The sequence below is a fragment of the Ambystoma mexicanum genome, chromosome 2q, assembly GCF_040938575.1.
Source record: "Ambystoma mexicanum isolate Mex_15411 chromosome 2q, UKY_AmexF1_1, whole genome shotgun sequence".
Lineage (NCBI taxonomy): Eukaryota > Metazoa > Chordata > Amphibia > Caudata > Ambystomatidae > Ambystoma > Ambystoma mexicanum.
In genome coordinates, this window is record NC_090924.1 from 765,849,575 (window position 1) to 765,875,121 (window position 25,547).

At 48.3% G+C, this 25,547-nt stretch overlaps 1 protein-coding gene across 5 annotated transcripts in view; it reads right to left on the minus strand.

Moving 5' to 3' along the window:
• The window catches only part of DIP2C (disco interacting protein 2 homolog C), a 2,321,522-nt gene that overhangs the window by 568,569 nt on the left and 1,727,406 nt on the right, over nt 1–25,547 (minus strand). For all 5 annotated transcript variants that reach the window (XM_069647998.1, XM_069647999.1, XM_069647996.1 and 2 more), the window contains one exon: nt 13,498–13,634. In XM_069647998.1, coding sequence (XP_069504099.1) covers nt 13,498–13,634 — 137 coding nt within the window. The remainder of the gene's footprint in view (nt 1–13,497; nt 13,635–25,547) is intronic.

A 25,547-nucleotide genomic window follows, 5' to 3' on the forward strand; every position in this document is an offset into this window, starting at 1 on the left:
ATGAGGCCCAGGAAAGTTAGAATCTGCGTGGGCTGCAGCTGTACTTCTTGCGATGGATTGAAAATCCCAATTCGTGGAGTGTATTCATGAGGGCGGAGGAGGTGTGATTGACCGTCTCCAGGGATCTCGCCCTGACGTGCCAGTCGTCCAGGTACGGGTAGACATGGTGATCTTGAGCTCGGAGAAGGGCTGCCACTGCATTCATAAGCCTGGTAAAGATCCTGGGGGCTAAATTGAGGCAAAAGGGTAGAATCTTGTATTGGAAATGGAAGCCCATGATCCTGAACCTCAGGAAGGACCGATGAGGCTGCCAAATTGTGACGTGTAGGTAAGCGTCCTTCAGATCCAGGGAGCACATCAGGTCTCCCCTACACAGTGTCTGCGCAATCAGCGCTGGGGTAACCATCTTGAACTTTTGAAGAGGGAGAGACAGGTTCAAGGTGGAAGGGTCCAACACAACTCTCAGGCCAGCCTGGTTCTTCTTGTGTATGGCGAAAATCCTGGAAAATGCCCCGCTCGGAGGCTGGGACTTCTTCCACTGCCTAGCTCTCTACAAGCAATGGAATTTCCGTCAGCAGAGTTGTTCCAATCTGCAGGAGGGGAGGAGAGGGAGGAGCCGGTAGGCAGTAGCCCGTGAACGCCACTGTTAGCATCCATGGGTCCGCGAACCTCGTGCGCCAATAGTGTGCGTGAAGGGCAAGGCTGCCGCCCAACTGGAGACATGTGGACCCAGAGGGGTGTGTAATGTCTTCTTTTCTCTCTGAGGCTGGGGCTGAGGAGGCCAACTGAAAGAAGCCCTTGCTCCCTGCCCTGTGTTGCTTGCGGCGGTGCTGACTTGGAGACCTGTCCGGCTGTCTTGACCTCCGTTCCTGGAAGCCCCTGTACGCACCGAAGGCCCACACCTTTTCAGAACGCTGATGCATCGTGGGCGTGGCCTTTGTGAGGATAGGAAAGGATTGAGCAGTCTGGAAACTTTTCTTCTTCTTATCAAGTTCCTCATCAGTGGTGGAATGAAAAAGATCGCCACCCTCGAATGGAAGGTCCAATATGCGTTTCTGGACATCTGTGTTGAACTCCGTAGCCCGTAGCCAGGCCGTCCTTCTCATGTCTGTGACGATGCAGATGGCACGGCCTGAGGTGTATATGCACCACAGTGGACTCCATGATGTCTTGGGCCATCATTTTCGCTTCTGCCAGCCCCGCCTTGAAACGTGCCTGACTGTGCACCGGAACTACTGGGAGGAAGTCAGCTATTTCCCGCCAAAGCCTCTGATTAAACGGCTGTGAGCATGGCATCTGCATTAGACTGATGAAGGTGTAGAGAGGCGTTGGAATAGACCTTCTTTTCATAGGCCTCCAAGATCATCTCCTCCTTGCCTAGAAGCGCCAAAGACGAGGTGTCCGATGACGACTGAGGCTTGGAGTAGAGTGAGGCTGCGGCAATCACCGACGAGTGTGGTTGAGGGTGTGCCGACAGCAAGAGAGGGCACCCATCCAGTTGCCATGTAGCGTTGAGGCACCGATTGGTAGGCTGGGCCGAATGGGGTTTAAGCCATCCCTTTTTTAACCAATGCGACAATGTCCTTCACCATCGGAATCCTCGTGCTCGCCACAGAGCTTAGAGTGAGGACCTCGGCAAGGACCCCCGCCTCCGGTTGTTCACCCTCGGGTTGCGGAAAATCCAGGTATTCGACCAAACCTGTGAGCTGTTCATGGCTGAGGATGGCGTATCGGGGTCCTCCTCCTCTTCCGTTTCCACTAGGGTGTCCGGCTGGTCCGGAGCAGGTGGAGGAGTGTTGGGCTAAGAAGGCTAAGGTGTGGAGACCGTAGCCGGAGGTTGGTGTGGAACCACCTGATCTGTAGGAGGCAGGGAAGCCGGAATCAAAAGACCTGGCATGGGCAGCTGGGGATGCGCAAGGGCCTGAGGCGCTAGAGCCATAGGAAGAATGACTATAGGCGCAGGAGGCGGGATGGAGGCATGTCCCTGATCACATCCCGAAGGATGGCACTCATCTGAGGGGACCTCATAAGCATGAGGAACTTCTCAAAAACCCTGTCCTAGCAGGCTGGTGGGGTGGTAGGTGGTATTGACGGAGAAGCGTGCAGCTGCTGGGGCCTGTGCATACTCTGCCTCGCTGGTTGTGGAGTGTATTTGCCCTGTGACGCTGTAGGCCATGTACCTAGAGAAGACAGGTCACACCGAGACACTCGATCTCCCACCTGCTCCCCAAACAAGGGTGGTGTCGGACGAGCTTATTTTGTCTGGCGCGGCGGCCATGTTGTTGGGCAACATGCCACGTGCCTGCATCGTGGTGCTGTTAGGGAGAATTCTCCGTTTAGGCTGAATTTCCTAACCTAGTGAGTCCCCCAGCAGCTTTGCTGGATTTTTGGGGTTTATTTTTTTCTCCTGCCAAAAGTGAGACTCTTTTACCCTCACTCTTGGGCATGATTTGAGTGTGTTTCTTTCAATCTAGATGTGTTTAATGGGCTATGGGGTCTTTTACTCCATAGGGCTTCATGTGTTTTTGTGATGTGTGTTACACAGCACCCTCAGTGCAGTGACACAGGGTGTCATAGTGACCCCCCAGTATAGACTCCATACCCTGGGACTGACTACTGTCTCCCAGGGCATGTAAAGTCACCATTGACTTTACTAGTCTTAAATTCTGAACAGAACCAGTACAAACAATCATATTGTGGACGTACTGGCTGGGGCAATTCGATTGCCCCAGGGTCTGTTAGTCGAGGGGGCACGTCTCCGTCCCCCCTGATCGAGTTTTGGCTGGTGGCAGTAGATACTACTTTTTATATTCAACCGCAAATATTTTCCTATGGGATTTCCCATTGTTTTAGGCTACTATCTTTATTTAATTATTTACCGTAGCCTCGAACATACCGCCGGTTTATTTAATTAATATTAATTCTCCGGTTGGTATTTTTTGCCAAAACTTGATTCTAAAATGGCGTTTGTGTTCTCTTCTGTGACTCCAACCCAAGTCGAGCCCTTTGTTCCACTTTTTGGCGGGCTTCTCCACAGAAGCCCTCCAAAGTGGTGCCACTCTGTCTGGGGTACTTAGGAGGGGTGGAGGGGGATTTAGGCACCCTGGACTGAGTTGCCTAGGCAACTCAAGTCGCACTCCGTCCTGATTGGCCCAAGTGGTGAGCCCGCCGGCTCACCACTTAGCATGTTTGAGTGACAGCTAGGCTGAGTGAATGGGGGTTTTCTGCATAAAAGCAGGGCTTTGGGGACTGGAACTTCAGAAGTCGCCACAGGACCTAAGAATCCGACGAGGGAGAAGCTGAGCCGACCTGCCACGACACCACCACCGGTGGAGCCCTGCTGGACCGTCTCACCACTTTTCCCAACGACAGAGGAGATCTCCCGCCGGAGAGTCTTCTTCCTTTGACTGGTGGGGATAACCAGTTTCACCGTCTTTTTGCCTTCCCAACGTACCTCGTGGCTGCCTTGCCTGTGCCAAGCACCCCCGCAACCGGGATACCACGTTTTACCACGAAACAAAGGTACCACCTTTAACCGGAAAACTCTGCGGCTGGTTTCTTCCCTGGTAGTACAACGACCTTCATCTTTCCTCCAAGTCGAGATCTTCTCTTCCCCTGGACGACGACGCAACTTGCACCCACTACCAGGAACAACTGCCACCGCTGGAGGATCCTTCTCACTTAAGGTACCATGTCCCACCTGGCTTCCCTTGCTACCGACTGTACGGGGTAGATTTAGCCCCCGGCTTTCGAACCTGGGTTAGCCTGGGACACCCTGGCTAAACTTTCCTAAGCCTCTCTAAACTCTTTTTGAACCCTCTGCAAGACTTTCTAAGCCTAGTGTAACTGTGTGATCTTGGGTGCATGTGTGCTCTGCTCTCTCTAAGAGTGGGCCCAGCCTTTGGACTTTGGCTCACCAGTGACTTTTGCTCTTCTGCCTTGCTAACAGTGTTCCTGAACCTTAGAGTGGTGTACCTTTCCATATTCTGTCTTTCTCCCCCCCTTTCTCACAAACTTATTGGAGTGCCATCTAGTTAAGCAATCACTTCTGCATGAAAATAAGTGGTGTTTTACTGTGAGTTACCTGATAAGGGAAAAGGGGTGTATATATTACAATAGTAACTGTGTTTAGAATATTTTACAACAAGAGTGCTGGAGTGTTTCAAACCGTGTGTTTTTAAATAAATAATTATATACTTTGATACCCAAGCTCTGGTCAGTGTTTGCTTGTATTATTGTATCTGGGTGCCTATTGTGTATACTTTGCATACTGTCTAACTCTTCTTGAGAGAGGTCTGACTGCTCAGCCACAGCTACCAGGTAAATCTGGGTGGTGCAGACTGCTACCAAGTGGGTTTACTGCCAACACTTAGTCTTAAATCTTTTGCAGTGTTCCCTAAGGGAACGGCACAGGTTTCTACCTAACAGGTGCTTACATCGCTGGGCCCGACCTCCTCCATAACTCTTGCCGGTGGAGCTTGAGGCTTACCGTGCACCTCAGGACGAGGCCTGGTAGGCGTAGTGCCCTCGGCTGTGACACCGGTAGTGTTGCATACAGGCGCCTCCTCAGACATTTGTCCATTTAGTAGGACATAGCCCCCCTGGAAAAAGCCCTTATCCCCCCACCTTTTTGTTACTTGCACCGGTTCTTGGATGGCGAGTGGTCCGATTGCCTGGATCTGCGTTCCTGGAAGCCGCGGAACCCTCAGTATATACGACTCCTTTCTGAGCGCTGCTGAGATTGAGTGTACGATTTGGGTGTGGTCTTTGTAAGGATGGATAAAGACTTAGTTGTTTGTGAGCTGTTTTTGTTCTTGTCCAGCTCCTCGTCCGTAGAGGAACGGAAGAGGTCCCCCCCCTTGAACGGTAGATCTAGTATACGGTCCTGGACATCCAGGTTGAATTGTGTTTCCCGCAGCGAGGCTGTCCTTCTCATGTCCGTGGCAATACAGATTGCATGGCCAGAGGTGTCAATATGGGCCACTGTGGATTCCACAAGGTCATTTGCTGCCAGCTTGGCCTCGGCTAGCCCCGCCTTAAAACGCGATTGGCTATGGGTGGGGTGTTCCGGGAGGAAGTCCTCAATTTCCCGCCATAATTTTTGGTTGGCATCTGCCAGCATGGCATCAGGGTTGGCCTGACACAGATGTAATGAAGCGTTGGAATAGATTTTCTTGCCAACGCCTCTAAGATCTTCTTCTCCTTGCCTGGCTGCGCCGCAGAGGAGGAGGCTGAGGACGACTGAGGCTTGCAGTATAGTGATGCCGCAGCGATCACCGAGGAGTGTGGCTGAGGGTGGGCCGAAAGCAAGAGAGTATCCCCCTCAATCTGCCTGTACTTGGCGTCTGGGCCGAGTGGAGTTCGAGCCAGCCCTTCTTGGCCACGGAGACTACATCGGTCTGCATAGGAAACCCCGATTTGGCAGAGGGGCGTTGTGTGAGGACTTCAGCCAGAACCCCCTCTGCTGGCTGCTCGACCTCGGGTTGGGGTAGGCCCAGATACTCTGCCAGACCAGCAAGATGTTTGTGGAAGGCCCTGGCTGAGGATGGTGTGTCCAGATCTTCCTCCTGATCCGTACCCTGTGGATCTGGGGGATCCTGTGGAGGAGGAGTATTTGGCGCCGGAGGTTGAGGAGTCGGCTAGGGAGCCGGAGGAGGCATCTGTGGTGCTGCTAGCATTTTGGGAATGACTTACCTGATGGCGTCTTTGAGGATAACACCCATCCGAGGGGACTTCATGAGGCTGAGGAACCTCTCGAAGAAATCCTCACTGACTGAAGCGGTGGCAGGGGGTGCTGACGGGGTAGCGGGAGGTTGCTGTGGCCGCTGCATACCCTGTCCATACGGACACAAAGGAAAGCTGCCCTGCGCATAAGAGGGGTAGGCTGTAGGCCAGGTACCTGGTTGAAGCCAGTCCCACCCTTGACACTCGTTCTTCGCCGAATTCCTGGAATATCGGACAGGTGCCTCTTTCTGGCGTGGTGGCCATTTTGTCGGGCTGCTTGCCACATGCCTGCGACGTGTTGCTCGGCCCGCTGGGCCCGGCCTCCTCTAAGACTCTTGCGTGTGGATCACGAGGCCTACCCTGCTCCTCGGACCTAGGCTCGGTAGGTGTGACATCCTCGACCCGGGGGTTCGGTAGAGCCGCGTTTAGGCACTCCCTCTGACGTATTGCTGGTATTAAGGCGTAGTCCCTCGGCCCTGGTGCTGCTATGAGGGCAGAGCCCCCCGGGTGAAGACCCGGTAAAAGAACCTTTCGGTCCCTCAACACTGGCACCGGGAGGATCCACAGATCCCTCGGTTCAGGGGCCGATAGCTGCAGCAGCCTCTCTGCACATGCTGGTAGAAGGACCAGAGCGGTCCCTCCCGCACAGGAAAGTCCCTGAGAAGGAGTCTCCTTTGCGGGGTGTGATGGAGAATATCGGCCCTACCTTGGGCCTGTTTTGATGTTTCACGAAGTTCTTGAAGTCCTCTGGAAAAGCTCCCTCCACTTGGCTAGTCTGTTCTTCAGTGCTTTTGAGGACAGAGAGTCACACGCTGAACAAGATTGCCCACCGTGGTCTGGGCCAAGGCAACTTAGGCAGAGGGCGTGGGGGTCTGAAGAAGGGAAGAGCCCGCTGCAGGATGGACACCTGCTAAACCTTGTAGAAGTCGACATGCGCTGGGGAGGAGCGTGACGCTTGAGGACCGAGTACCTGAATGAAGACAAAGAGAAGAAGTATCCACGTGTGGAATTACATGGCTGAAGCCAAACCCTCTAAATTTAAAGGTGAAGAAGGTTTTTTTCTGGTGAAAAAGGTTCTGTCTCCCGTCCCTTGTAAGGGATGCCCATACAGTATGGAGGAAAGGGGACGGGACGTAAGAGTAGTTGCTCTACTTGCTGGTTTACTGCCCGTGTCTGGTTACGTGTCTCCAGGGAAGGTTGAATCCTTCTTTGGACAGACTGTAGAATTGGGATGAATTGGGTGGCAGCCTTCTTGGCCCACAAAATTTCTTCAACAAAGTCTTTGTCTAGCTGAATCTCTTGAGTTTGGATTTTTTTATTTTTTTTATTTTTTTTATTTGCTTATGACTCAATGAGTCTTTACAAAACATAAGCAAACAGACCAACAAAACAGATTTATATACATTTGAATATAAAATAAGTATGAAAAAAAAAGAAAATAATAATAGCAAAATAAATTTAAAAAAAATAAAAATAAAAAAAAAATTAAATAATAAATCCAGCCAAAATTAACCATTAAAATATTCCAGCCAGTGAGGTTGCTCAACAGAAGTGGCTGTCTTTCTAATTCCACTTTGCTCCCCAGTCCTTTTATTGGTACCAGAGGTTCTCTAGTCAGATTGATCCAGATTTCCCATTCCACACACAATCCATCTAAACGTCAATTTTACAATGTATTAGCACCTGAATTGCAGCTGCAGCAAGCATAATGTTTGAGCCTGAGATGATTCTGTCCCATAGAAATTCTGAAATGATGTCATTTTCTTTTCGAACAAAATTTCTAAAAAGTCTAAGGCGGTATTTCCATGAACCTTCGCAGTCCATTAGCAGGTGCCTTAGTGTCTGTTTGGCCGGATTTATACAGATCGAACATAACCTTTTGGCCCTTTGACCCTGATTTCGTTTCTCCAGCACTTCCCCACAGCAGACTAGATTTAGTCTCATTCTGAGAATATTTGTGCGAAGTTTCCTGTCTGGAGATTTCATCAGATATTTTGAGAGACATCCAAGATTTTTTTCTCCCCTTAGAAATGGGTTTGCAACTGGAACCTTTCTTACTTTTTCTATTGTCTCTATCCAGTCTAGAATTTCAAGTTCTTTTTTGACTTTGAGTGGATTTGAGACCAATGTTTCTATATCAAGTTCGGTTTTAGCAAATGCTTTAATTACAATTCCCCTTAGGGTCGAGAGGATGTCTGATTTGCAGCTTACCATATGTTTTCTCATATCCCTGTACAAGCTGGTTTCTTTTCCTATGATTATCTCTCTGTAAAGGGTCATTAGTTTCCAGTTTGCCATACATCTTAAGGACTTAAGTCCTAGTTCAAATCTCAGGCTGCTGGTGGATGTACAGTTCGGCAGACCTAGAGTTTTTTTCCATAATCGCCCCTCAAAGTGCACCCAATTTGCAGACCATAAATTTGGTTTTGCTTCCAAACCGTATAATATTACTGGAACTACTTTGGCTAAATAGTACCTCACTAGTGGTATGATGGAAAATTTGCAAAGCTTGTAGTTTAATTTGATCATCTGTGATGCTACTTGTGTTACCTTGGCCATTACCTCACCCTCTACCTTGTATATAGCAGGATTGGCATGTATATTGTAGCCTAGATATTTTACTCTTTCTACTACTTTAACTTGCTCTCCACCTAGTTTCCAGCTGATGGATTTCACTTTTTTCTGCGGGTGTTTAAAGATGAGAATGTTTGTTTTAGCTGGGTTGATTGAGAGTCCATTGATCTTAGCATACTCATGAGTTTGGATACCAAAGTGTTCAGCTGCTTTAATTAACATGTCTTTGTGGAGAGGTTGATTGTCTACTGGCGAATCGGCCACTGGTGAGTCCTGGTGAATTGGAAAGGCCAGAGTATACACCACCTCCTCCCCCTGACCATCATCATAATAATGATCAGACTGCTGGTAGTTTTCATTGTCAGTGTCTGTATGAAAATTATACAGATCACCTAGTACTGGTTGGACTGTACTTAACAAAGGTAGAGACTCAGGTTGTGCTTTTTTAGCTGGGGATTTGGAGCTGGAAGCCTCAGCTGTAAGAGGTGTAACTTGAAAATTCTGGTAAACCTGTGGGTTTTAAAAAAAAAAAGAAATTGCCCATAAAGGTCATTCTAGTCATGACCCTGTCTATGCCTTCCGCAGTCCATTGGGCTGAACTGGGAATGACACCAGGGTACTGAGGGGTGGAGTACTGTCCTAGGGGTGTATGATGGCCATGGGTTGGGGACTGGCCCTTGTTCTTAAGGCTTCTGCCAATGGACCTCCTTCTTGTGGGACAGAGTGTTTTTCCCTAATAGTAGGGGTAGACTTGTCCTTATTTGAGTTATCTTTATGATTGGCGCTCTTGGAGGAGTGTTTGTTGCAGTGCTTGGCTTTATCAGGCTCTCAGGGAGACCTTTTTACTAGGCGGGATAAAGTAGTATTTTTGAGCCCACAGCTGTTTTCGACATAGGATGCCGGCTTTTGGCACTGGAGTGGACCCTCGCCTCGTCTAACGATGTTCGATCATTGTTTTGGGGACGGCGTCTTGACGGTCTTTAGACTTGTGGGGCCTGTCATGGGGCGATCAGGACCTTGAGTGCCCAGAGGACATGGATTCCGTGGATCTCCCCCTTGTCGACGTCATAAGAAGGCGTTTGGTCGACGGTGTCGAATCCTTGATGTGTTTTTAGTGATGGGGGTAGTGTTAGTGCTTTCGCTACAGGGTGTCGTCCCCATAACAGAGCCGCCAGCCTGCCTTTTGGGGTCGGGGGCCTGCACTTGGGAACCTAATGGTTCCCAGTCACCCTCGCTGTCTAAAAAGACTGCAACACTGCCATCAGTGGAGGCTCCCTCCACATCCATGGCTCCCCGGCCTGCATGGTGTTATGGGCCCAGTGTTTCGTTCTCCCGTCTCAAAGAGCCTTTGGTTTGAAGAGCATGCAGGCTCAACAGTGCCCCTTGTCGTGGGCTAGACACAAGTTGCACACCCGGTGCTGGTCTATCCACGGGAATTTTTTTATTGCACGTGGGGCCAAATTTAAATGGGGGTTCTATCCATGTTTAAGGGGAATGGCAGCTAGGCGAAAATGGGAAGGGAGGGGAAAATGCATTGTACAATGACCACCCCCACTCTCCCTACTCTAAGGGCCTAGACCCGGTGGGCCTTCCAAGGCCGAAAGAGTCCGTTGAGTCTGTAATTCGTCCGACGGTTTTCTTTTCCACCACGTCGATGAATTTGTCGAAGTCAGTAAGGAAAAGGACAGACAGAGTGTACTAATTTTTATTTGTCATAAGCAAATTACGTTAGCCGAAATGAACTCTGTGATAAGCGTCTGCTCAGGATGGCAGAAAAAAACAATCTGTGGGACTTCAAACGCGTGAAGGACCATGGGTACAGTGGATGTCACACTAGGGATAGTATTACTGGCACGCCCTGTTGACGTCCCTTTTCGAGTTTCGAAAACAACAGCTGTAATTCTGTGCAGCTTCCACTAGATGTTGGCCTATGCATAGCATGTGATCTAAGCAGATTCCACAAGCCTCAGAAATATATATATATATATATATATATATTAAGGGGTTAATGGAGGGCTGCGGGGGTCTCCCCCGTAAATAATGGCTGGAGAAATGCATTTTAAAAGTCATCATTTTCAGCCACAACCTTATCACATAGAAACCAGGATCCATGTTAGATGGATTTCTAGAATCGGCCTGGTGGACAGATTTTCAGAGGCGACTTTAGGTATAGTGACAAGGATAATTCTGAGAGCCAAAACCCAATCAAGTTAAGCATGGAGAGTAGTCAAGGCTATTCTCAGGAGAGAATGAGTGGAGCCAGGGGTCCACAATGAGTCCACACAGTGAAGCACACAATAATTAAATGTAGGCAAGCAAGTACAGAAATACTACATTTATTGTAGGCCCAAAATACAGCCTAGTAAATGACAACAAGCAGGTGATAATACAGAACACGCAATTATAAAAAATACATACAGGCGGCCTTAGGTTCTTTAGGAATCCATTGAATAAAGTATTCAACAAAAAGAAGGTAAGTAGTGATCCAGTAGAATGGAACCAAGTCACAAAAAACAGACCCAAATGTATAAGTCCAATACCTATGATAAGTGGGGCATTGTGCCCAAAAGTCACAAAGCTTCTTCTTAGGAAAAGGGTCTAACTTAGGAAGAGCTCTTGTGTTGGTGAAATGTTACAGAGAGATATTCAACAAAAATACTGGAAAGTAATATTATGTTCCTATCTTTCCAGTACAGCAGCTTTTAGATGAGACACTCAAAAAGCGATGGACTAACCAAAGTTTATTCTAAGGTTTATTCCAAGGCGAACAGGACGAGATTAATGCGTTGCAATTACTTACGCCCCCATGACTGTGGTTTTCCCAGATGACTAAATGGGTCGACCGGGGGACGCTGAAGGTAGGTTTTCCTGCCATTGGTTTCATTGAGAGGTGCCCAGGAGCTGCGGGTGCAAGTATTCATCCGGTCGGTTCCAGGAGCAGAGTGCAACCCTGGGCAAGGAAGAAATGCAGAAGGCACAGATGTAGATCTCTTCAGGACACTTCATCAGACAGGGGAGAGGAAGTTCCATGGCCACCGCACACGGAGAGACGGCAGGTGTCCTTCCAGTGACGGTGGAAGAAGACCTTCCAGAGCAGGATTACTTAAAGCTGGGAGGCTGAAATCCAGCAGGAAGGTGACTTGCACCTCAAGATGGAGACTGCTGAAGTTCAGGCGACAAATGCAGAACAGTGACGGTTCTAGCGAGGTAGACCACTTGGAACCCGGTCAATCCACTGGTTGGTCCAGGGACACTTCCAAAGGCGTAGAAGGGCTGGATCATTGAGAACGCGCCGAGACTGGTTGGTCCCAATAGTCCAAGGGTTGAAGCACAGCTCAGGGCTTTAGCAGATCAGGTAGAGCAGCAGGGATTCACCGGGGCAAATGCAGGTAGGGGATGCTGTGCCTCTTTGGGAGTCGTCCACGGATCTTAAGTCGTCTGCTCTTTTACAGAGGACACCACGAATGCTGATCTCAAGAAATTGCTACAGGAGTCCTCCTCTTATCCAAATTCCTGTCTGGAAGCAAGTCCAAGCCCACCAATGGTAAGCATCTGCACCGTTCAAACAACCAGCAGTGGTCCAATCAGGGACCACTTTGGGTTTCACTCATGCCACACACCTAGACTTTCAGCCACCATGGGTGTGGAGTAGGACTAAACAGTCCCACCCCTTTGTCGAGCAGGCACACACAAAGGCCTCACTAGCCCACGAAAGCAGCAGCTTCCCCGGAAATGCACATGACCTTATATGGGATTTCCTGACATGAGAAGGCAGGAAGAAGGTCAAACAACAATATGGCCAAAACCTTGTGGCATGGCCATTTTAGGCCACTAGCCACGTTTATTAGTCATACTTGGAAAAGGCGAATGTGCACACTAAAAAATAATGCATATATTGTAAAAATGTCATTGCTGCCACCAGCTTGTCTTTAAGCACATATAAATGTAACCAGAAATCCCAAGTGTAAAAAGACTATGGTGGTGTAAAAGTATCCCCAACGCACTGTATTGCGAGATGCTGTGTGCACTGTTGAAAAGTTACCAAAAAGGTAAAACGACAAAATGGAGAACATAGTTTCCCAGTACTGACAGTCTGAACGACTGATCAGTTCACCCATAACAAAATGAGCAAAAGGCCAGGGGAATCACTAAAGACTTGACTTCACTGTAAAAAGTCAGGATAGGTTCAAAAACAAAAGTAACACGTTTGGGAGTCTATGGAGGGAAAGTTGCCAAAAGAGAAATCTTTCCTAACAGTTACCACCCGTGGTGATTGCCTGGATGCTTGCTAATGCTAGAGCCAGCACCGCAGGGTTCTATTGTGGGGTAGCTGACCGCCACCCAAGTGAGTGTCCCGAGCTGAAGGCGAGGGCCTCAAACAAGGGTACAGGCCACCTGGCATACAAAAGAGCCTGATGGTAGAGACTCTAAAGCTAATAGAGCTTGAGAGGGGGCGTCGGGTCAAAAGGGAAGCTTTATCTGTGGTGGCTTGTGACTGTCTCCTTGCCCACATCACAAAGGGAAGCTTGTAATTCAGTCTTTACAGCAAGGTAGCACCTCCATTCAAGCTTGCTCTTTGGCTAATGAACTGTGAGACGAACCAAGGAAAAACATGCAATGGAGGCTTCTACTGATGGTAAGAAGCCTGGATTCCACATGTGTATTGTCTAAAGAGAAGAAAACATGAACTAATGTTGATTCATTTCATTCTCTACTAATTTCTCTCCGATAGATTTTGGACATAATTCAGAAAGATTATTAAGAGTTGTGAGCTGCACTTCTAAATACAAAGTCAACCCGCAGAACCAAAATGGTTTGAAGGATGATCTATAAGTGGGTCTAAAGTTAGATGTAGAATGGTTGCATTAGAACACCATAGCGCAGAACATACCCACCACTGGACAGTGCATTCACATCAGTAGGATGGCACTGATGGGAAAGATGGCCAAATGATTAACAGAGCAATGCAGCACTCCCAATCACAGAGCACTGCCAAAGGGATCAGTGGGAGAGTCAACTTGGGAGAACAGTGACAGGCAGGACAACTCAATGGAGATCATATTGGGGAGAAAGGGTGATTCATTACAGATTCACAATAGCAGTGACAAGAACTGCAGGCTACTGAATAACGAGAAACTGGCCCTTACTTCAAAGGGCCCAGAAGCTGATACCAAGGTATCGTTCTTTCCTTGCACTCACCTCAAATGTGTTTTTGGTCATGCCAGAGAGGCCATAGTAGGAAGTACCCGTAGCTATAGCGCATACACAAAGCTCTCCTATCTCATCCGTTCGACACAGTTGCGGAATGCCGTCCGGCTTCACCGTACACATTATCGCTGAAAGAGAAAACATTTATTTTAAATAATGTTGCAAACTAAACCAGGTAAACAGCAACCATGTAAAGAATGTTCACAAGGCGTAAATGGGTTAGAAATAATTAAAAAATCCTGTTCTAGATACGCTCCCAGTAACAGTTTTGTATAGGCAAAAATAATCAAGCAAACCAAGAATTGTAAACGCAGCATTTTAAAACTACTGTTAATGATGCTTAAGGAGGGTTGGCAGATAGGCTAGAATCTGAAAGCAATGATATATAAAGACACCTTTAAAGCAAAATTCCTTTCTGCTTATGAAAGAGGCAGCATATTGAAATCGAATATGTGCATTGCCTGGCTTCCTCATTTTCCCCAATCAGATAAACCTCTTTTGGTTTTGAAAATGCACATTATTCTTGAAATTAATAGGGCTCATTTTCACAATTAGTTTGCTTTCCTGAGAAGCTGCTGTAAACTCTTACCAAATCATCTTTGTCACCCCTGATGCATGTTCTAAAAATGCAAGCTTTCAGAAGGGACTAGTGCTGGGTAAAAATTGCTAGATTCCGCTCCCCCACCGTGGAAGGAAATTCTCTCACGATTTCGATCCGCTTTGCCCGTCTGCACCTTTCTGCCACATCTGTGGATTTGCCTGACATTTTTGCACTAATCAGGCGGGTTGTGAAATGTGAAATATTAGCTGTTGCATGCCGTGTCCCTTATCCCCTTATAGCGAAAACCGCCAAAGCCCGGGCACGCACCGCATTTTGTGTACCTTGCGTATTTTGCACCATTCTCTTTCGTGTGCATCTGTCCAATTCGGTTTTGGCCAGGTGGGGCGCGCATTTCATGCTCATGCGTAGGTGCTTCATGCTGCATTTCGCCACTAGGGGGCCTGTCCCATTATTTTTGGGGGCCTCTTCTCCCGACCCCAAATGGAGGGGGTGTACCTCACGCAGCCGTTTGTAGGAGACCCAGGGAGGCCTGCATGAGGTGCCCCCGCCACCCATTTGGGGTGAGGGGGGAGAGGGCCCCCAAAAATGGTGGGACAGGACCCCAGTGTATGGGGCAGTAAGGTTTGGGCACCCCGGGGCCAGATTGGCACATCAATGTGCCTTTCTGCACCAAGGGGAGTTGGGTTACCAAAGGAAAAAAGTGAAAATGGTGGAACACTTTTTAGGGGGGCTGTGGGGCACCCCAAAGGATCAGGGAATTTTCTAATGGGATGGGGCGTTGACCCCCTCCTCCGACCCACAATGGAGTGGGTGCCATGTCATGCAGCCCTCCCTGGAACTAGATATCTGCTCCTAGGAACGGACGCCTGAGCCCAGGGAGGAGTGCAGGACAGCCCCCCCCTTATTTGCCCCTGGGGAGGGCTACATGAGATGGGCCGCCCCTCCAATTGGGGTGGGGATAGAGAGGTGCACCCCCATTCACATTACAAAATTCCACAGCGGTGTAGGGGGCCCCTCCGCCCCCGCTAAAGGGCAGCCTGCCATTTTGAATTATTGTCTTTGTTTACTATACCTGCCTTGGCGCAGAGGGGCACACTGGTGTGCCAATCTGGCCCCGGGGTGCCCAAACCTTACTGCCCCACCCACTGGGGGGCCTGTCCCACACTTTTTGGGGGTCCTCTCCCCCCCACCCCAAATGGAGGTGGGGTGTCCCTCATGCCGCTGTTTGCAGGAGGCCCAGGGAGGCCTGCATGAGGTTCCCCCACCACCCATTTGGGGCGAGGGGGGGAGAGGGCCGACCAAAATCGTGGGAAAGGCCACCCCAGTGGGTGGGGCAGTAAAGTTTGGGCACCCCGGGGCCAGATTGACACATCAATGTGCCTCTCTGCACCAAGGGGAGTTGGGTTACCAAAGGAAAAAAGTGAAAATGGTGGAATGCTTTTTAGGGGGCTGTGGAGCACCCCAAAGGGTCAGGGACATTTCTAATGGGATGGGATGCGGGGGGCTGTGGAGCACCCCAAAGGGTCGGGGAATTTTCTAATGGGATGGGGCATTGACCCCCCTGGCCCCCCAGCCGCAATGGAGTGGGTGCCATGTCATGCAGCCCTCCCTAGGACCAGATATCTGCTCCTAGGAACGGACGGCTGCGCCCAGGGAGGAGTGCAGGACAGCTCACCCCTTATCTGCCCCTGGGGAGGGCTACATGAGATGGGCCACCCCTCCAATTGGGGTGGGGGTGGAGAGGTGTACCCCCCTTCACATTAGAAAATTCCACAGTGGTGTAGGGGGCCCCTACGCCCCAGCTAAAGGGCAGCCTGCCATTTTGAATTATTTTCTTTGTTTACTATACCTGCCTTGGCACAGAGGGGCACATTGGTGTGCCAATCTGGCGCCGGGGTGCCCAAACCTTACTGCCCCACCCACTGGGGGGCTGTCGCACCATTTTTGGGGGCCCTCCCCCCCAATGGAGGGGGTGTACCTCACGCAGGTGTTTGTAGGAGGCCCAGGGAGGCTGCATGAGGTGCCCCCGCCACCCATTTGGGGTCATGGGGAAGAGGGCCCCCAAAAATGGTGGGACAGGTCCCCCAATGGGTGGGGCAGTAAGGTTTGGACACCCCGGGGCCAGATTGATGTGCCAATGTGCCTCTCTGCACCAAGGGGAGTTGGGTTACCAAAGGAAAAAAGTGAAAATGGTGGAACGCTTTTTAGGGGGGGGGGGGCTGTGGGGCACCCCAAAGGGTCGGGGAATTTTCTAATGGGATGGGGCGTTGACCCCCACGCCCGCAATGGAGTGAGTGCCATGTCATGCTGCCCTCCCTGGGACCAGATATCTGCTCCTAGGAAGGGACGCCTGAGCCCAGGGAGGAGTGCAGGACAGCGCCCCTCCATATCTGCCCCCGAGGAGGGCTACATTTTGCTGGTCTGACCGTAGGCAACACGTTTTTTGTTTTGTTTACAGCTTTTTCTACGCGAGCAGCTGCAAAGTTATGGGAGTACTGTTTTTTTTATTACTCTATGGTTAGGGCCCACTGTCAGTGGGGTGGGTGAGACTCGGGCTGGATTGTTGGTGGTGTGGGTGGGAATGGGCCGTCTGGGCAGATATGTTGGTGGACTGGGACACAATTGCAGGGGCAGGCCATAAATTGCCCCCCATGCCAGGATAACATTGGTGTTTCCCTGGGAGCGGATCCCTCCCATGTGGGTTGTCCGTCTGCAAGCCCAGGCTCCACCTCTGGCTGTGCTACGTTAGAGATGTCACCACTGGGGAGGAATGGGGATCCTGTTGGGGCTCCCAGGAGCTGCTGCTGTGCTTAGGGGACAGTACACCCACATGGTACATGGATGTCCAAGGCCAGGGACATCACCTCCAACCGCCCTGGAGTTGCGGCTGGGCTGCATTACAGCTTTTCCCTTCGGGGAGGTATTGGCACACTGGCGAGACTCCCTGGTAGGGAGAAGCTGTAACGCAGGGCAGCCAGGGCTCCAGCAAAGTCAGCGGTAATATCCCTGGCCTTGGGCACCCTTCTCCTATGTGAGTCTTTGCCGGGGTTTCTGGGTAATACATTCTGGGCTGATTTGCGCAAATCATACCTCTGCGGATTCCCACGGGTGTCCTCTTTTCGGAAATGCATGGGGTTCCCGGTTTTCCTTGGTGGCTTGGACATCCGAGGCCCATATTTGTATGGTGTGCCCGTCTGCAGAAAGTGTGAAACTCACGTGTCAAAACAGACTTGGGGTTACCTGTGTTTCATCGGGACACCTGTGGGAACACGGGAAGGTAAAACATTTGTTGTGTTTGTGTGGTTTTCATAACGTTTTGACCCATTTGCTGGTGCCCTATGTCACACAACCCTTTCATTTCCCAAATGTGCCCTACATTTAGTCGCTGCTTAAGGCACCATACACTTTTGTAACCTGCACAAGTCAGCTACCCTTGAAAAGGTATGCCTGTGCTCTTTCAAAAAAAAGTATGCTTGCCGTTCCTCACCACATTGGTTTTCCTGATTTACACATGCTAAGTGCATCTATTCAGGCCATAAGCATAAAACTCCTGTGTACCATGGCTCAGAGTTTGGCTTGTGGCATTGCTTGTTTTGTAAAACACTACAAAAAATGTGCGTTTTCCTAACTACAAGAGTCGGAGGACTGTAGTGGAGCATTGCTTTCCTCAAAATTCACAGAAGCCATTGCCGTACCAAGCCAACCATGTCCACCACATACCTTTTTTTCGGTCGTTTTCCAGCTTTTCCCCCAATCTATGGGCATTTTCCCCTACCTAGTTGTTGCCCGACCTACGCAAATCACCCCTTCCTAAACTTGGAATTTTGTCTACTTTTCAGAAATATATGCCTTTCTGTCCTCCATTTTGGCTTTCCTACCCTTTTCTTCCATTCCGCCAACGCATGTCCAATTGGCAAAAATGGCCAAAATCGCCTACCTCTCACAAAACGGTTGATAACTACATCAAAATAATTTGTTTTCATTTCCACTCAATCTGTTCTTGAAAGCCAGGAAATTGGGGAGTTCAGCACAGCAAACCATTTGTTCCTAGCTCTTACAAGGAAAAAACCAAGGGCTTCTTTGTACATCATTTTATTGTTTTTTTTTTTCTCGAAAAAACACAAAATGTTCGTCCTTTTTGCTTATTTTCTCTCACCCCCCTACAGCAACCTAGGATTCCTGGGTGGCGTTACGACCGCCTACATGTGGGGAAAAAAAGGGGCCAAATTTGGCCGAGATCTCATGTAACAAAAAAGTTACAAGGCATTGAATGGCCACATACCCAAATCACCAAAAAAGGCCTTGGTCCTGGGGGGGAAATACCCATGGCAGTTAAAGGGTTAAACCCCTTATTCCTGTGGAGAAGAGAGGTGGAGCAGAGGTGGTCTGCTGTGTTGAACTGCATTGGTGCAGAGTATTTTTTCAGTGCCTGTCGACAGGGGCACTGATCGGCAAGACCGCAAGTGGGTCTAAAGCCTATAACCTATGGGAGGACAAACCTTATACAAAGCGACAACTGCTCACGCGCCACCAGCACGGAGCAATCAAGCATGGAGCCTGTGAGCCTTATGGAAAGTTAACGCAGGGCCGTTCCCTGAAAATCCAGCTCAGGGTTTAATTACCTATTTTGGGTCAGATATTGTGCAATGTAACAAAAGGCCACACGAAATGAGCGGCATTGATTTACTCATGAACTTGATTTACCGAAGTTTCCTCCGGGGTTGAAAACCGCTCAATGTCCGGGTTCGACAATAACCACTCTCTGCCTTCCCTTTGCTATTCTCTACACGGGGTGGTGCACAATACAAGGGATCATGATATTTCAGTGAAACAACTGGAGGAAAACTTGTTGACATCGCTGCCCCTCCCACCACTGCCTATTCAACAGGGAAGAGAGTCACTGCATATGTCATTAACTCCCAAGCTATTTCCTGCTACAGAGGCAGATTTGCCTGCTGACGATCCCGAAGAGGCTGATCAAGCATCCATTATAAACTCAAGTAATGGGAGCTCTGTAGCTGACCTTAATGTTGGTGCTATGCACTTTGCGGTTAAAATTCTCCTCAATCTTTGAAGGCGTATATATGAGGATGTACAGCATCAGGATGTAACCCTGCAACGATTGGTGGCATAGCTTGACCAACAACAGTCTAGGGCAAAGCCCCGATTGCTCATAAATGAGGGAGACAAAAGGCTTTTCATTGCCACAAAAGGCTGCTGAGGAAGCTCAGGGGCCTGTGGTCATCGAAGATATCGAGCAGTGTCTGGGCCCTTCATTGATGAATTGCACTGTGGAGGCTTTGCCTCTAACGTATAAAACTCACAAAGAACGACGCAGAGCTAAGTGTGTTGCCCAGCCTATGGAATCGAATGTCCCTCTGCCGCAAATTGTTTTGGTGGAGACAAGTGATAGCCCATTGAATTCCACAACTTTAGGACACACACAAAAATAAAAATAAAAATAGAAAAAAAGATTCTTGCAGGAAGGCTAGATAAAGGAAAAATGTGGGTACCCTGACGAGTTGGTTTGTTAAGGAGGTGTCAGTAGCATTGAGGGGGACTGCAGTGTTACCAACGGCTGGTGGCTCATTACTTTTAACCGTAACCAGTAATCCACAGTCTGGTTCGGTTGAGCGGGCACAAGGTGCTGTTGCCCACATTGTGGACATAACTGGAAATGAGCCGCCTGGCCGTCAATCAGCTCCCTTCCTGGAATCTCCTGCATTAGATCCCCTAATATTGAATATTCCTTTGGCCAAATCTGTTAGGGAGAATTCTCTTATAAGGCTAATTTCCCAAACCTAGTGAGTCCCCCAGCAGCTTTGCTGGATTTTTGGGGTTTGTTTTTTTCTCCTGCTAAGAGTGAGACTCTTTTACTCCCACTCTTAGGCATGATTTGAGGTATGTCTTTGACTTGTTATGTGCTTATGGGCTATGGGGTTCCTTCTTACTCCATAGGGTATCATCTGTTTTTCTGTATGTGTGGTACACAGCACCCTCAGTGCAGTACCACAGGGGTGTCACAGTTACCCCCAAACATAGACTCCATACCCTGGGACTGACTACCGTCTCCCAGGGCATGTAAAGTCACCATTGGCTTTACTAGTCCAAAATTGTGAACAGAACCAGTACAAACCATCATATTGTGGAAGTACTGGTAAGGGGTAATTCGATTGCCCCTGGGTCTATTTTCGAGGGGGCACTTTCCCGTCCCCCCTCGTCGAGTTTCTGGCTGGTGGCAGTGGTTCCCACGGAAAATATTCCTTCGAATATTCTCTATGGGATTTTCCCATTGATTTTAAACGCACCACTTTTTGGTGCAATGTTAAAGATACCGCCGCTTTATTTATTTAACATTAAATCCACTGTTGGGTCTTTTTGCCAGAACTCGGTTCCAAAATGGCGTTTGTGTACGTCTCTGTAACTCTGACCAAGGTCGAGCCCTTTGTTCCACTATTTTGGCGGGCTTCTCCACAGAAGCCCTCCAAATGGTGCCACTCTGTCTGGGTTCCATAGGATGGGTGGAGGGGGGATTTGGCACCCTGGACTGAGATGCCGTAGCAACTCAAGTCGCACTCTTCTCTGATTGGCCCAGTGGTGAGCCAAACCGGCTCACCACTTAGCATGTGTGATTGACAGCTAGGCTGATGAATGGGGGTTTTTCTGCATAAAAGCAGGGCCTTTGGGACTGGAACTTCAGAAGTCGCCACAGGACCTAAGAATCCAAAGAGGGACGAAGCTGTGCCATCTGCAACGACGACACCACCGGTGAAGCCCTGCTGCAGCTACCTCACCACTTTCCCCGACGACAAGAGAAGATCTTCTGCTGGACGAGTCTTCTTCCTCTGAGCTGGTGGGACAAACCAGTTCACCCTTTTCACCTTCCAAAGACGGCCCTTGGTCGAATCGCCCGTGCCAAGCACCCCGGCGACCGGATAGCCAAGCTCACCACTTTTGACCGCAAATGAAAGGACTGCACCTTTTAATCGGGAACTCCGTGGCTGGTTTCATCCCTGTGCAGTGCAACGACTCCTCGTTTCCTCCTCGACGAGATCTTCTCCTCCCCTAGTCGGAACCACGAACCTCAACCACTGCCAGGAACAACTGCCCCCGCTGGAGCTTCCTTGCTCTTAAGGTACTTTGTCCTGCCTGGCCTCCCCTTTCTACAGAGTGCTAAAGGTGACCCTTAAATCCTTGGCTTCTAAACTGGGTTGGCTCCAGGCCTTCTAACTATATCTTTTGACTCACCCCAACCTCTTTTGAACACTCTGCAAAGACTTTCAGTTTACTTTAAACGTGTGATCCTGGGCACATTTCGCTTTGCTCCATTTAAAGTGGGCCTGGCCAATGAACTATGGTTCTACAGTATAACCTGCCTTTCTCCCCTTGCTCTGAACTCAAAATTGTTGGGAACTGTTTTATTCTTATGCTCTACCTTTTTCTCTCCCTTTAACTACACTATTGGAGTGCCAGCTAGGTTAAGTGCTCACTTCTGTCTTAACAAATAGTTGTGCTTTAACACTGACTTGTCCGATAGTTATCAAGGGAGGTGTGTATACTTTCCTGATTGTGTTTTAGATTACTTTTCATTGAGAGTGCTAGTGTATTACCTAAAGTGTGTTTTAAATAAATAACTATATACTTTTTATACAAAGCTCTGGTCAGTGTTTGTTTGCTCTACTGTGTTTTGGCCCTATTGTGTATACTCTGCATACTGCTCTACTCTTCTTGAGAGAAGTCTGACTGCTCAGCACAGCTACCAGGTAAATCTGGGTGGTGCAGACTGCTACCAATTGGGTTTACTGCTGCTCCTGTAGTCTTAATCTTTTTGCAGTGTTCCCCAAGGGGACTGCACAGGATTCTGCCTAACAAAATCCATTCAGAACTATAGAAATGTAAATCGTCCTTCAGTCGTGAAGTTATTGGCCAAGATACAATCGTTGAGGATACTCAATTCCACCGATTTTTACTTCATCGAACAATCAACAGTTAAAGGAAGGCAGCAAACTAGAGTACACTGCTGCCTTGCCGATACTGCCTCCCCAATACGTTTCCATAAATCAACCTTTGCATCGCTGTGGTATGATCTAGACACCATGAAACTTGAAGGAACTCCAACTACGTGTTGTGAGAAGTGCATTAAAGAACGGACCAGGGCCTTGGTTACTAAGGGCATAGATCTCCACAACCATTGGCACATATGGTCAACACGCAGGGATGGGAATGGCTGAAGAGTTTTTTACAGCAGCAATGTTTCTCCACCAAATGAGGTCTAAAGTTGCTGTGTTGGAATACCAGAGGTCATCGGCATCTGTTCTCTGAGGAGGGCTCCTTATCCTTATTAATGGAGCATGACATTATTATGTGCCAAAAGACTTGGTTAACTGACAATGTGTTTATCAAGGGTTTCGTGCTGCATCAAGTGATGGCAAAAAAGGGAGATCTGGGTCGACCATTTAGGGGTCTCATCATAGGGGTGAGGCAATCCATGGACTCCCGGAATATAAGCAAAAATGCCTTTGAAAATAACGTTATGGCGGTCGAAATACAGTTGAACTCGAAAGATGTAAGCAAACGTTTACTTGATAAATGTATATGACCCCCCCCGTGGTGATTCTATGGAAGACATTTTTGCATTTATCGATGTTTGTGCGGGCTGGGGTGGTGAAGTTGGTAATAAGTCCATTTTGGTAGGGGGAGATTTAACTGCACGCTGTGTAGATAATTAACTTTGCTCCCCGTTTGATGACATAAATCCCAAGTCCCAGTTGTTGCAACAAAAAGGCAATACAGGGGGGTGCAAATGGGTAGACTTCCTCTGGGAGTGGGAGTTGATCCTCCTAAATGGAAGAGCTAGAGGAGATGTTCCAGGGGAGGAGACCTGGAGAAGTGGTCGCAGCTGGGCTGCCTATTTCCTAGTAATGATATTTTAGAATATGTGCAATTTATTTATACATTTCCTAATGTCGACAGTGACCAAGCCCCCGAGTTTAACACTACAAATTCCGGTTAATGCTGTTGAGGTTTAATTTAAGTTTAATTTTTTTTTTTTTTTTATAAAGCACCTAATACCATACCTGAGTTTGGTTTCTAAGCACAAATCAGGGATTCAAACCTCTGTTGCTATGCATGCTCTTGCTTCCAAGATCAGTGTGTTGCCCCCTATGCTATCCTCCATTCCTCGATTAAAGATGTTGTGGCAAGTCACTCAGGGAATTGTATTCAATGGTCCATTGCGAGTATCAACAGGGCCTCTCGATAAGTAAATAATTTAGGGAGAGCTAGTTGGCAGACATACTCAGCCTTAAGTGTGGAAGAGATGGAGAACGGAATCATTACCTCCATCTCAGATGTGGCATCCACTAGGTCAGGTCGTACCATGGTCATAGGCAAGGTGCACAGTAATCCGCTTGACGTTCAGATTCACAATGCCAAACGCATTAGGAGAGCTGCGCGATCTGAGAAAGAGCGTTTGGCCTGGCCCCGAACACCACCACCAAACAAGTGTTATTAAAAATAGCTACCGTGGGTGGCTTCAGGAATGGAAAAACTCTGCGCACAACATCCAATCGCCACAGTCGATAGGCATCTTGAGTAGTAGAAATTCAAGGACCATATGGCAGCTATTACCTGTGGCCAAAGGCCCTAAAAAGCAGCACATTATAAACTCTATTGGTGAGTTGGCATGGTTGAAACTTATAGGGGGTAACTTGAGGACTGTACCCGCTACAGAAACTTATGAACAGTGAGCGTTGGCTCATTCACATGTCGGTTGACACTATATTGGTTGCCATTAACACCCTCAAACCCTCTAGGGCCCCTGGGCCAAATGGGCTTGCTAACATGGTCCTTAAAAAGGAACCCAGTTATATGGGCCACTTACTTAAAAGCGCTATTTGATAAAGTATGCTATGAGCAGACCATATCGTCCACGTGGAGGCAATCTGTGCTTGTTCCAGTCTACAAAAAGGGTGACCGGAGCAAGCCAGAAAATTAAAGACTTTTATCCATGCTGGATGTGACTGGTAAGTTGTTCTCGAGTCTGGTATTGAAGGAACTACTTTTATTGGGTAAAATCTGAATGATTTACAGACAGGTTTCCGCCCTGGTTCCTCTACCATTTGCATGCTCGATCATTGTTTCTTGAGGTCTCGCAGAAGGATGCCCTGGTGCTATACGTGGCGTTTGTTGATTTCAGGTCAGCTTTTGACCTTGTAAATAGGTCCACCCTCTGGGAAAAGCTGACTTTGTTGTGGTGTTCGTGGTGGTTGTTGACACTATTAAGGAAACTCCACGAGGAGACGAGTGCTTGTGTCCGGCTCGATAATGATGGGGGAGTAACTGCATCAGTACCGCTCATTAGGGGATTCAAGCAAGATTATATGTTGGCTCCACTGCTGTTTAAAAAACAAAAACAAAAAAAGAACCTAGGGCTTAATTAAATAAAGACCATAGGACCCAAGTACATTACTGCCGTTAAGATACAGAATCGTAACACATGAGAACGGTATTGGAGAACACAAGTAATAGACAAATCAATCATTTTAGAAGAATTATACAACACACATGCAGCCTGTCCCTAGAGTGAAGAACCCCCTGTCCCTATCTCAATGAATCTCTCCCTAGGAGAGAGATGATGCACCGCCTATCTAAAAGGGATAACAGAAAGAAGGAATCTCCCTATCCAACATTCTTACAAGTAAAATATGGCAGCCTTATATGGCCTGGAGGCCTCAAGGATGAAAGACCTAGATGGTTAAATTCTATTGAGGGAGCATTTTGGAGGAAGTTGCTAAAACGTGGACCTTCGGTTCCTAAGGAAACGCTGCATCTGGAGCTGGGTTTGCCTTCTCTCAGTGGTCAGGTGGAAAGGAAATGAGGCTAGTTATATTTAAAAGCTAAAATGACCCCCCCCCCCCCAATGTCCGATTTAAAAAATAGTGGGTTCTAAATGTGGAAGAAACATCCATGCGAAGAGCGATACATTTGATGACGTTGTGGTGACTAGTTTTTTAACTACAAACTGGTACCCAAATCGGGATGCCAGGGGAGATTACTTGTCCCTGAAGTCCTCGTTTAAATCCAAACGCGAACTGGCAGACTGGAATAGAAATTATAGCAATATTTTTACTTTGAAAAGTCTTAAAAGTATGTCCAGGGTGGCCCACAGTTCGATCGAGAATAAGTGTCGGTTCTGTAAAAAAAAGGGAACAGTAGAATCCCTCTGTCACATAGCCATGATCTGCGAAAACCTAGAAGCTGAACGAGCCTCCAACATGGGAGACTTCAGGAGGGGAACATTAAACCCTGTGGATTATTGGGATTGGATTCTGATTGGCAACAAAAAAGGTCCGACTCTGGCAATGTTGAAATTTATGAATGCAAAGATAGGCCTAAAGAAAGAAGATAATGAATGGAAGGTTTAATCTGGGCATCATTTATACATAGATGTAGATGTTTGGACATATGGTATGCTGTT